Source organism: Pterocles gutturalis, unplaced genomic scaffold (assembly GCF_000699245.1).
Source record: "Pterocles gutturalis isolate BGI_N339 unplaced genomic scaffold, ASM69924v1 scaffold27790, whole genome shotgun sequence".
Classification (NCBI taxonomy): domain Eukaryota; kingdom Metazoa; phylum Chordata; class Aves; order Pterocliformes; family Pteroclidae; genus Pterocles; species Pterocles gutturalis.
Window position 1 is genome coordinate 11,326 of NW_010146687.1, and position 12,487 is coordinate 23,812.

A 12,487-nucleotide genomic window follows, 5' to 3' on the forward strand; every position below is an offset into this window, starting at 1 on the left:
GAGGTGGGTTTACCATGTGTTTTATTTCTTTTTCCCTAGGCGTTAACAAGACAGTGTTGAAAACAATGTCTGTCATGGACTTGGACAAAGTTAATCTGGAACTAATTGAAGCGTTGCTGGAATGGATAGTTTCTGGCAGACATTCATACCCCCCAGGTAATTTCATTGTCCTTGAGAGATAAACAAAAGTAGATTTATGGAGGCTGTGTGCTTATAGACAGCCCAAAGCTATTGTTTTGCATGCAGAGTTTCTGTAGTTACTATTTTTGAAAAAAATAAACTTCTAGCTAACAAAGCCCCTGATATACATGGGATGGGGAAGGCGAGAGAATTGTCTACTTTGGAAAGTCTGGTGGGGGACTGTTGCAGCCTGTGTGTTTTTTGTACAATAATTCCAAAACAGGTGGAGTTTTGACTTGGGCCTTCTGCACATTGATAAAATATCATACTGTCATAGAGTCATAGAAACACAGAATAGTTTGGAAAGGACCTTAAAGATCTTCAAGTTTCAACCCCCCTGCCATGGGCAGAGACACCCTCCACTAGACCTGTCCTTTCTGTTGAGTTGACTTTACTTTTTTTTAAATCTTCATATATAGGTGCTGTGTTGATATTTTTGCCTGGTCTAGCGGAAATCAAGATGCTTTATGAGCAGCTCCAGTCTAATGCTCTTTTTAATAACAGACACAGCAAGAGGTAAGGCAGAAAAGCTCCAAAACTATTGTTCTTTGCCCATAAATAAAAGTATCTTCCTGCATCCCCTTTATCCGGGGATAAATAGTGTTTATTAAATATGTGAGACAGCTTGTGATATGAAGATCTTGGCTCCAGTCAGGATAATTCTTTTCTACTGTCTTATTGGCTTGCTCTTTTTCATTGGTTTTTTTTCTCAACTCAGGAAGGTTAGTTGTTGAAGTTCTCGGAGACCCTAGCGATTGATGAGTGCTCTCCATTTTGTGCTCTGCGTGATCCAGTGAACTGCTGAAAACTTCACCTCAGCCCTTGTTCTGTTTCAGAATTCTTACTGAGACACATTCAGTTGTGGTTGCATTTGGCCTTAGGTTGTTACATGGAGATGTAATTGGATCTCCTTGAGTTAAGAGTTTTTGCACACATGTCCATGGCAAGGTTAGCTGAAGCGATTTCTCACAGTCTAGCATTATAAATGGCAGATTCTAGACTCTTCAAAAAAAGAGGCAGAATTTTTGCACTACTCTATTCTGAGACCTGTCTGTTCTGTAAACTTCTGCCCCTTCCCTTAGAACATGTATCAGCGCTAGTGTGGCCAGCAGGAGCAGGGCAGGGATTGTGCCCCTGGACTTGGCACTGGTGAGGCCACACCTTGAATCCTGGGGTCAGTTTTGGGCCCCTCACCACAAGAAGGACATTGAGGGGCTGGAGCAGGTCCAGAGAAGGGCAACGGAGCTGGGGAAGGGTCTGGAGCACAGGTCTGATGAGGAGCGGCTGAGGGAGCTGGGGGGGTTCAGTCTGGAGAAGAGGAGGCTGAGAGGAGACCTCATCACTCTCTACAACTGCCTGAAAGGAGGGTGCAGTGAGGGGGGTGCTGGGCTCTGCTCTACAGTAACAAGTGACAGGACAAGAGGAAATGGCCTCAAGTTGCACCAGGGGAGAGTTAGGCTGGATATTAGAAAAAATTTCTTCCCTGAAAGCATGATCAGGCATTGGAACAGGCTGCCCAGGGAAGTGGTTGAGTCACTATCCCTGGAGGGATTTAAAAGATGGGACATGGTTTAGTGGTGGACTTGGCAGTGTTAGATTAATGGTTGGACTCGATTATCTTAAGGGCCTTTTCCAACCTAAATGGTTCTATGATTCTGTGTCTTAAAGGTGACATGGCAGAGAGGTTTGATAGTTTTATATTGCTTTGGGTGGTTCTGGGCAGTGTCCAGTACTAGTGGAGCAAAAGTGTGTGCAGGCAGATTGGTCACAAGAGGAAGAAGGCTGGAGATGCACTGAGCATGCTGTCATGTTGTCCTTCCAGGTGTGTTGTTTATCCACTTCATTCTTCACTGTCTAGTGAAGAACAGCAGTCGGTGTTCCTCAGGCCTCCTGCAGGAGTTACCAAAATCATCATCTCTACAAACATTGCAGAAACATCTGTCACCATTGATGATGTGGTCTATGTGATTGATTCTGGAAAAATGAAAGAGAAAAGGTACTGGGATTCATTCCTCAGGGCTTTGTGAGCTGGGAAATTGCTCTGTCCCTTGAGCTGCATACTTTGGCTTTCCAAAGAGCTGGGAAAAACTTGAAGGAACTTGATCTACAGAAGGCTGCTGCAAGGTGGAAGAAGCCAGTCTAGACTCGGATCCAACTGCAGGGGTGGGAATTGTGTCCATATAGAAGCTGTCAGCATCTGCCTGCTTGACCCCCAGCCTGCTTGCTCTGCACTCAGGAATATATGTTATGTTTCTTCCTCTCCTGTAGATATGACCCAAGCAAAGGAATGGAAAGTCTAGAAGACACATTTGTGTCCAAGGCAAACGCTCTGCAAAGGAAAGGGCGAGCCGGCCGTGTAGCCTCAGGTGTCTGCTTTCATCTTTTCAGTAGCCACCACTATAACCATCAGCTTATAAAACAGCAGTTACCCGAAATACAGAGAGTGCCCTTGGAGCAGCTTTGTCTAAGGTGAGCTGTCGTTCTTGTATTGCCTGAATAAGACAGCATGCAGAATGTCCTTATTCTACTGCATGGAGCACCTGAGTGCTGTTACCAAGGTGTTTAGTTTCCTCAGTTTTTTCTCACCTCATGAAACCGAGAAACTTGCTCTGGAGATCTAAGGCCCTGTTGGCTGGTTGCCTTGATCTTACTGTCACATTGCTTCTGCATCCAGAGCTCCACCTAATCCACCCTCCATCAGTTCTCCCTGTCCTTCTTCACATTCCTTAGCTCGCTTCTGATCCTAGTATCTATTAGATCTCTCATCACTGGAGAAGACGGTTACATTCCTGTACTCCAGACCCAGAGCAGACGTTTGTCCCTTTACACTGTAAGCTCTCCTGCAGTATTTCTGTGCAGTAAAGCCATCACCTGGATCAAGCACTGCCACCATGCAAATACACAATGAAGATGCCCTCCTACTCCAGCTGCACATTGTGCACGCCTTTGGACAAAAAGGAAACAACACAACACAATTGTTTTTTATTACGGTAAAACTTTATTTTAAACCCTACTGCGCTAAATAGGAGTCGGTTCTTACAGACTCTGTGAGGCTAGAAGAGGTACACTGCCCCCCAGCTATTACTTCACATTGCTTCCTGACTTGAAATGTGCATTACAGGCCCTCTTCTAGGGAGTGTGTTCTTAGAAACATGTTTTCCGTTGGTTTTCCATTTTGTTTTATTTTTATAAAAGCATGGGTTTTTGTCCTGTGTATGGAACTAAGCTGCTTGTTTTTCTTTCTTTCTTTCTTTTTAACTTTTTTTTTCTGCCTCCTTTAAGAATTAAGATTCTGGAGATGTTTTCTGCACAGAGTCTTCACTCTGTCTTAGCAAGACTAATCGAACCCCCTAGAACTGAGTCTTTGCGGGCATCAAAGCTGCGACTGCAAGACTTGGGAGCATTAACTCCAGATGAAAAGCTCACCCCTCTGGGATATCACTTGGCTTCGCTGCCTGTTGATGTCAGGATTGGCAAGCTAATGCTGTTTGGCACCATCTTCCGCTGCCTGGATCCTGCACTAACTATAGCAGCCAGTCTGGCCTTTAAGTCGCCTTTTGTAAGTATTCTTAGCTGTGTATCTTGCCAGAAACAGAGTGGATATGAGTTTTCATTTGAACTTCGAGTACAGCCAGTCCATTTTGTTCAAATTTGTTGTAAAAATTGGAAATCAATTTTAAGATAAAAAGCAGTTAAAAAGAATGATGAAACAGGGATAATGATGAAGTTGATATGTCTGAGCTGTGAATGCAGAGTTCGGATTGTGTGTTCACTTTCACTTTTTGAATCTGCTGCTGTACTAACAGGTGCTCTTACTGTTGTTAATCTACTGCAATGTACAATCTTGCATGAGAAGTCAGACTTCCTTGAAGTTTTGCTACCATTAATAGTGCAAATAGTTTGTAATGAAGATAGTTGTGAAAGAATTGGAAACAGATTGTTCTAGTTATTTAATTGCATATTGTTTTCCGTATGCTTATTGGGCATTTTCTACAGCATTTTGACTTCAAGTGCTCTAAGTTTCTATATGCTGATATAGAGTAACTTCAGATTTTTGAATGTCCTGAGTTACTGTTGCCCCCTTGGACCTAAGGAGATTTTCGACTTGCTGTGCTTTTCTCTATTAAGCATTCTCATTTGAGCTTCAGCTCCATTAACTTGCTAAGATTTGTCAGGTCATGTTTTTCATGGAACCTGCTATTCTGCAGCTGTAGAGAGGCCTACCCAAAATGAAATTTCTGTGAGCTGGTCACTCACAAATTTCCCGTTGGATCTCTGGAGGTTAGATAGGGCAGTGGGCTTAGGTGCTCTGCCGTTGACTAGGGATTTTTGAATGCCTCATGTTTTCCATTACCTGTGGAGCAAGTTTGCATTCTGACCTGTGAGCTGCTGTGAAAGTACCAAAGATGATGTGCCATGCAGCTCTCGCTGCAAGTTGTTACTCCTAATCTGTTACTGCTGCTCTAGGTGTCACCGTGGGACAAAAGGGAAGAAGCAAACAAAAAGAAGCTGGATTTTGCAGTAGGAAACAGTGACTACCTGGCTCTTCTCCAGGCCTATAAGGTGAGCTAAAATTCAGTAGCCTCTCTCAGAGGTTTGTAATGTGCTTGATTTTCAAGCTGAAATATTTTATTAAAGGTTTCCTCCCATCCTTTCCATTAGGGATGGCTTTTAAGTACCAAAGAGGGCTCTCAGGCAAGCTACAACTACTGCAGGGAGAACTTTTTGTCAGGAAGAGTTCTTCAGGTAAGTCAGTTTTTGTGGCCTTGCATGGAGACTGCTTGAGACACCGCCAGAGTCCTAGCGAGTCACGAAGACTCTCCTTGCTCTGTGTGGCACCCAGCACAGCCCTTTGTCTGTTTGTAGGAAATTGCCAGTCTGAAACGGCAATTCACAGAGCTGCTTTCTGACATTGGATTTGTGAAGGAGGGATTAAGAGCCAGGGACATTGAGAAGAAGTGGTCCCAAGGAGGTGATGGTGTGTTGGATGCCACAGGAGAAGAGGTAATTTACAGCATTTCAGTGCACCAAAATGATGCTGCAGTTTTTCATTTGGACCTGGGTGCTGGGTGGGCTTGTCACGGCCCGGCTTTGTAACCTCGCACTGGCAACAGTCACCTCCTCCCAGCTCTGTTCTTCCCCGTGTTGGCACTAGCCTCGACTGCATGAGGCCTTACGTGCCCAGGAAGAACAGCCCCAGATGTGGAAGTGAGCTGGAACCTGCTCCTCTGAGACCCTTGAACACTGCTGACTTGATACATTAGAAGTCAGCAAGTGGTGGGAAGGCATGGGTCTGGTTCACGAGCTGGCCTGAATGTTGGGATTGGTGCCAACCTCCTTTTGGGAACAGAATTACATTACAGAGCAGGCAGTGAAATATTTCAGCATTGCAGACAATCATCAGAGAGCAGTACCTCTGGAGACAGAGATCTTCTAGGTCATAAGGGTTTGGTAGTTGCACGGTCTCACTGGGCATTGGGACAACTTGTGCTTGCTTTCCCTCGGGCAAGCTGCTTTGTAGCCAGACATGAGGGACCAATTGGCTTTGACACTGCATCGCGATAGTTGGTGGCCAATTTGCTGCATTGATAGTGGGGGGAACACAGACAAGGTCTAGCTTGAGACCTTCGGGGCTGTAACTGCTCCTCCCCTGTAAAGCACAGCAGTGCAGCTATAAATGTAAACCACTTTCAGGAATTCAATCATTCCAGAACCAGCCTTTACCTTGATAGACTTACCTGTAGAATACCTAATACATGCATTAATTTCACAGGCAAATTCGAATGCAGAGAACATCAAGCTGATCTCAGCTATTTTGTGTGCTGCGCTGTACCCCAATGTTGTCCAGGTAAAAGAAAGCTTTTTCATCTTCCCTTCTGCTGTCTAGCATATCCACACAGCCTGCTTGCAGTCGGGGCTCACTGCGGCAGCCTTGAGCCTGGCTTCGGTTGCCAAAGCTTGCTGCTTATAGTGTTAGAGCCAGGCAACCGACCTCCCGTTTGTATTGCTTGAGACTGCTGCTGTCCCTACAGGCTGAGTTCAGTGGCACACAGGAGCAAGCAGCTGATGTTCTTAAGAAGCTGCTTTAAATTACAGCCTTATAGAAGGCTGAGGTTACAAATTAACAGGCAGGGGTAGGCAGCACCCTGAGTGTAATATCCATCTCTAGTGACTTGACATGTTACTACTTGACAATTTCTGGTTTCTATAAAATTAAAACATAAGTTAAAAAGGTTTTCTGGTACAGCAGATTTGTAAACTTACCATCTTACCATACAGGTGAAAAAGCCAGAGGGCAAATACCAGAAGACCAGTACAGGAGCAGTCAAAATGCAACCAAAGGCAGAAGAGCTGAAGTTTGTTACCAAAAATGATGGTTATGTTCACATTCACCCTTCATCTGTGAATTACCAGGTCAAAAGTCTTTCTTTTGCAAAGCACGTTCATTTTTATAACAGAAATCACCTCTGCTTGAACAGTTGCGATTACAGTGAGGGTCCCTATCGAAGTTGAAAAAAAAAAAATCTTCATGATCGAACAGTGCCCTGTTAGAATTGTAAATAATGGTGCACTCCTGAGTTGAGAGTGTCCTGAGCACACACTTCAACTCCAGCCTCTGGAGTGGAATTAGGAGATGCAGTAATCCCCCATTCCTCTTTTCTTTAGCTGCGTCTGCAAAGCTGCACATAAAACTGTTGTGGTTGCAGCACTCCCCTGGCTTCTCCTGGTGCGTGTAGCACCTTCATACGTGTAGGTGACTTCTCCCCACTGCGCCTCGCCAAGCTTTGTCTCCTCATTTAGTATTATTTCTTGGTAAATAATTCAGGGACATACTCTGGTTTGGTTTTCTGTGGGTCCCCAAACTCTGAAGTTAATTTCCTTTCCATCTTAATACTTGGATAAGAGCTCTTCTCTCTTTGCCATGATACACAGTAAGATTTGTCTTGTGAAGTCTCTCTCCATATTTGCTGCTTCATTGCTTTTACAGGATATTAATTATTTCCCTTTAAAAATTTTTTAATCATTAACCACATACTTGGGTTTTAAAGGCTTTGAACTGTTTGAAAGAGCATAACAAACACACACATGAAAATGTTCTTGGCATGAACCGGAGAACTTGGGGCCTTGAGGCAACAGTAGTGAATTTGCTGATTTCTCACATGCTCGCTGCAAAGCGGGAAGGAGCAAGGGATACCTGGCAAAGCTGGAGGCAGCTCATACAGGTCAGAGGCTGTTAGGCATGCGGGTGCATTTTAGGCACGTTTGCTGTTCTTAGCAGCGACGGAAGAGGCAGGGACGCCTGTGTTTGGGCAAGCACGTAGGAAGAGATGTGGGACTTAGTTTAACAAGGAACTTGTATGCGTGTTCCAGACCAGGCACTTTGAGAGCCCCTACCTGGTATATCACGAGAAAATCAAGACCAGTCGCGTGTTCATTCGGGACTGCAGCATGGTGTCAGTGTACCCGCTGGTCCTGCTCGGAGGTGGGCAGGTCCACATGCAGCTGCAGAAGGGAGAATTTGTCATTTCTCTCGATGATGGATGGATACGGTTTGTGGCTGCCTCTCACCAGGTAAGGAAAAGCAGGGATAATCCTGGGAGCGCTGCAGAGCTGTGCTCGTGTTTAGAATGTGGGCGATGCCTTTCATCTGTGTTTTACCATGTGTTAGGTGGCTGAGCTGGTGAAAGAGCTGCGCTGTGAACTAGACCAGCTGCTGCAGGATAAAATCAAGAATCCCAGCATGGATTTATGTGTGTGCCCCCGTGGATCTCAGATCATTGGTATGATTGTAAAGCTTGTGACCACGCAGTAACATGAGAGCAGCTTTCTATAAACTCACGCTTTGGTACTGCCTGAAAATAGACCAAGTAACATCAGTGTCTTCATGTATTTGTCCCAAAACATGATGCTGGGCTCTGGAAGACCAAATTGGCAACTGTACTATTGGCAAGTTTTAGGGGGCTTGGGGTTGGTTTTTTTTTTTGCTTTGGTTGGAAAGCCCTCACTTGTTGAGAGTAAAGCGGCTTACAGTACACTCGGGGAAATGGGAAAATGGGAAATCTCCCAGGAAGAACAGAAACCTCCAAGTAAAAAAGCAAAAAGTTTTTTCATGAGGCTATACACTGGCAATAATGTTTTTGGGTCAGAAAAATACCTCCTACCTAGCTGCTTCTTGTAACAGTAATGTCTGGAGGCAGCACATGACATCATAAGCTGCTCCCAAATCGGTTTAAACTCACTTCTACATTTTGGCCAAGCCTTTACTTTGATGATGCTCTTGGCTGACCAGGAGTCGATTTGCTTCTGATTCAACCCAAAGCCCTTAAAGAAGCAAGCACTTTTTGTTTCATGTTGGGGTTCTGAAATGGATTTGGACCGTGTCCTCTGGTAAGAAGAATGCACGGGGTCAGCTGGAGTAACTGTTGGGTCAGTGCGCAGGCTGTTCCGGTTACAGTGTGAAACTGCAGACGGTGGATGTGTCCCCTGAAAGCCTGGCTTCTCCAGGCTCCCCCCTGCCCTGTGAAAAAGTAAACCAGATGAGATGGACTGCTGGTCATGCATTAAAAAATGGATCCTTTGGGGATGGTGTTGCTCACTGTTAACCTCCTCTGGGGAGGGGGAGTCCTCCTGCCACCCTGCACAGCTGGAAGAAAAAGCCCCACTTGGAAGCTTTTAGCCAAACTTCTGCTCTGGGGAATGGACTGCTCCAGAAGAGTGTGGCAAAGTGCTGCAGTAATAATGAACTATTCCTTCTTCCCTTTGACATTGCTTAATTGCAATGCTGAGCATTGCTGCAGCTGAGCTGCTTGATGTACTGGCAACTGCAAATAATAGTAAGTGCCTTAAGTGAAATAACGTTGTCGTGATCTGGAATAGTAAAAGCAGAGTAAACACTGTCTCTGCCACCAGCCCTGCATGGAAACGTCCTTCAGGCTGAGCAATGGTGAGCAGAGGGAGGCACGTCAGTTAGGGACTAGTTTGGTTTTTCAAAAAACACACTAGAATGTTTGTAGGAGCCGTTTCACAGCAACATGCCCTTGTATTAGGAAGGCAGGAGTACCAAGACGGGCGTTGCTTCTGTGTGTGCCTGGCAGCCAGGCCCATAAGGGTAAGCAAATACTGTTTCTGTTCAGGCTGGCTGGGGGATGAAGTAGAACAGGTTACCTTTTTCACCGCAGACTTTCATACACTTTCCAAGAGGCATCCTCATGAATAAACAGCTCTCAACCATCAGGGAGTGCTGTGTTTTGACTGGAAACTAGTGCTCAAGCTGAGGCTGTATGACTCTTCCCCCAAGTACCTGCTAAACCCCAAAGTGAAGACGAGAGCAAGGAAAGGCAATGATGCAGCAGATGAGCATTACTAGCATCCACCCTCCTCGAGGGAGGACTTGGGCAACATCCCTCTGCCTTTCCTTGGAAGGGAAGGGAACAAAAGCACAAATCACTAGCTACACTCAAAAGATGACAGCAGATACTGAACTGTGCACACCCATCATGTCTCACATCTGGGCTGCAGTGCCAGCTGTTACTTCAGGAGGCTTTCCATGGAAGTGCCACAACAGGTGGACTTCCCAGGAGTTGCACATGCACCAACAGGGCAGTGGTTTTATTACTCGCTTCCTTCAGCAGGTATGTTCAGCCCCTGAAACGAGTGCCCATCCGTGCCAACTCCATCTCCTCACTTCCCTTTACCCTGAAGAGGAAAGGCAGTGGAGAGTCGCAGGTGAACAGCAGCGGCAGAGCTGGAGCCTACTTGCTGTGCTCCCCAGCACCGCTGGAACTGCTGAGACAGCAGCAAGTGACAAGCACCAAATGCAGGGGCAGCGTTGCTGTCACTGACCACAGGCCTCCCTGAGAGGTGTGAGAAGAGCCACCTGCAGCATGGTTCCTTCTCTGACCTCCTCCATGGGAGCTGCCTCCCTCCTACTGCTGCCCAAAGTTTGCCCCTGGTAACCCTCCTTCCAGCCCGCCTCTCTATCTCTGAGCACATGGATGCAGGCCCAACCTCTCCCCTTTCTTGTAATACTGAAAGACTGCAAAAGAAAGGTAGCACTAGAAGAGTTTTAGACTGCAGGTTTATTGTGGAGTCAGCTTGCTTCAGCAGTACAGAAGAAAAAAACCAAAAAGCTCCCTGCCTTTCAAAGCACTGTTGCTTGGGGTAATTTTACCACTGCAAGGGGGGAGGAGGAAGGGAACCAGGTAAATACTCGCCCCACAGCCCTGTTTAGTAGTGGCTTTTGGGTCACGCCCGTTTAAATGCTGTTGCTTCCAGCTCCCTCTTCTACACCTTGGAATGGTTGTAACAAAATATTAATTGCAGCAGCATCATCAGCAAGGAAAGCCACTTGTCAGCTAAGCACCAATGCACTAAAACAAACAAACACAGGGAAGAGAGCAGAGGAGGAAGGAGACAAACACTAGTACACAGGAAGAGGATCTGTGAAGTCATGTCTAGGGCCTCATTATTATTCTTTTAATACCTGGACATCTTGTAAAGGAACAACGACCACAGTTTATCTGAAAACCTGGGGTTGGGTGCCCATGCACAAACGCAGCAGAGTATCAACCCTCTGCTGACACGTCAGAAGCCCCAAGAGAATTATTATTCCTCTCTGGCCTGTGAGACCAGTCATTCATGCCAGAACATGCTCTAAGGAACACTTTAAAGTAAAAAATCACCTGTCACTTTGATTTCATTACTAGCCTGATAACAGCAATTATCAGCTGCAGAGACAAACTGGCAAACACCTTCAACTAGTTGGTCATACATACCTGTATGAGATCTTCAATAACCTATCTGTGGTGAGATGGGGCCCATCTGGACACAGGCAGCTGCAGTCCAGTTTCCCGAAGGAACAACTGATCAGGACAGCAGCACGTCCCTTGGTTACTCTTTCCTGCTAAAGGAGATGTGACCAGGTGGATCAGGTCAGATAGGTGTAACATGAGCTCCTGATTCCCAGATGTACTGCTACTTAAACATGACCTACATGTCCTGGTTGTGACCTTCTATCTGTAAAAAAAAAAAAAAAAGCCTCAACTTCCTGAAGAGAGCATCTAAAGGTATTATCTTCTGCACCAGAGCTGCCAATTTATCTTATGTATCAAAGTAGTAGTACCATTGGGACAACCAGGACATAGAACAAGACTTCTAAAAATATTTACTTCAATAGTCTACATTCCAGAAGTATTCCAAATACCTTCAGGTGAGAAGCTCACTGGTCCTTCAATGAACAGGACAGACATACCAGCATTCACACATTCCTTATTTTTTTCCCTTCATGCCCTTTGTAGACATTTTTGTAAGTCAAATCATCAAGTGCCCAAGCACCTCCAGACAGGTTTTCAGCTTCACTGAGCCTTGAGGAGGTGCAAACAGAAACACAAGGTACACAGCACCATAAAACAAGACCAAACAGTAAGAATGAGAGCTGGTGCTGCTAACTCCCCACTCTAATCACTGCTCGGTAAGAGTGAAGTCCTACAAGAGGCAGGCATACACACCTGGGGGACAGCCACAGTAACACATGACCTGCTTCAGCTACCCAAATATTCGCAGAAACAGCAGGGTTATCACAAAATATTTCTTAGTTAGAAATGCACAGTTTATTTCAATGTGCGAATAAAAAAAGCCCAACATTTCCAGATCACAGAACCTTAAGACAACAAAAAAGTTTGCATTAGTCTACTAATAAGACTTAAAAGAACCAGATTAATGCCAATTGTTAGTCAATAGAAACAGCCTTCTAGGACTAAGCCCTTACATTTATAAAGACAGCACAAAATCCCTTATAATAATGTAAACAAAATAAATTTTCTTCTTAAACATTTTAAATTTTAATCCATTCTTCCAGGACTTGCATTCCTTCAAGGGCTTCCTGATGGTGAATGACTGAAAGGGAAAGAAAAAGATTAAGAGCAACTCCTACAGCAACATCAACAGAAACTGTCTGTGCTACCCCAGGTTTCCTCTGCTCAGGAGCCCTCCCCCCACCTCATAATGCCTCTCCCCACACTGTTTCCATTTTCAGTTAATGAATAATGAGAAAAGTGTTATGTTTTGCACCACATCAGCTGCAACAGCTATGTGAAACACCGAGCCTACTCAGAAAGCACCTTGGAGCCTGTGCTGCAGAGGAATTCTTACTCTGCCATAATGTACACAGTTCCCGTTTAGGGCTAGCCATGAGGCACTCAGACTATGTAAAATCCAACACGTACTTCTCTGGTTACACAGGAAAACTTGCTGCTTACTTCACAGTGTATAGCAAAAATTGGCAGCTCTGTAACTGACTGAGAACCAG

At 45.2% G+C, this 12,487-nt stretch overlaps 2 protein-coding genes across 2 annotated transcripts in view; one reads left to right on the forward strand and one right to left on the reverse strand.

Moving 5' to 3' along the window:
• The window catches only part of DHX57 (DEAH (Asp-Glu-Ala-Asp/His) box polypeptide 57), a 19,056-nt gene extending 11,063 nt beyond the window's left edge, over window positions 1-7,993 (forward strand). Inside the window, exons 13-24 of the mRNA XM_010085842.1 lie at window positions 40-156; window positions 600-696; window positions 2,003-2,176; window positions 2,449-2,649; window positions 3,463-3,739; window positions 4,648-4,743; window positions 4,843-4,926; window positions 5,047-5,184; window positions 5,954-6,028; window positions 6,460-6,594; window positions 7,552-7,752; window positions 7,850-7,993. Of these exons, the coding sequence (XP_010084144.1) occupies window positions 40-156; window positions 600-696; window positions 2,003-2,176; window positions 2,449-2,649; window positions 3,463-3,739; window positions 4,648-4,743; window positions 4,843-4,926; window positions 5,047-5,184; window positions 5,954-6,028; window positions 6,460-6,594; window positions 7,552-7,752; window positions 7,850-7,993 (1,739 nt within the window). The remainder of the gene's footprint in view (window positions 1-39; window positions 157-599; window positions 697-2,002; window positions 2,177-2,448; window positions 2,650-3,462; window positions 3,740-4,647; window positions 4,744-4,842; window positions 4,927-5,046; window positions 5,185-5,953; window positions 6,029-6,459; window positions 6,595-7,551; window positions 7,753-7,849) is intronic.
• A 3,781-nt stretch (window positions 7,994-11,774) lies between these two features.
• Window positions 11,775-12,487, reverse strand: part of SRSF7 (serine/arginine-rich splicing factor 7) — a gene marked incomplete at its 5' end in the record, with an annotated part of 6,972 nt that continues 6,259 nt past the window's right edge. Inside the window, one exon of the mRNA XM_010085843.1 lies at window positions 11,775-12,075. Within this exon, the coding sequence (XP_010084145.1) occupies window positions 12,051-12,075 (25 nt within the window). The remainder of the gene's footprint in view (window positions 12,076-12,487) is intronic.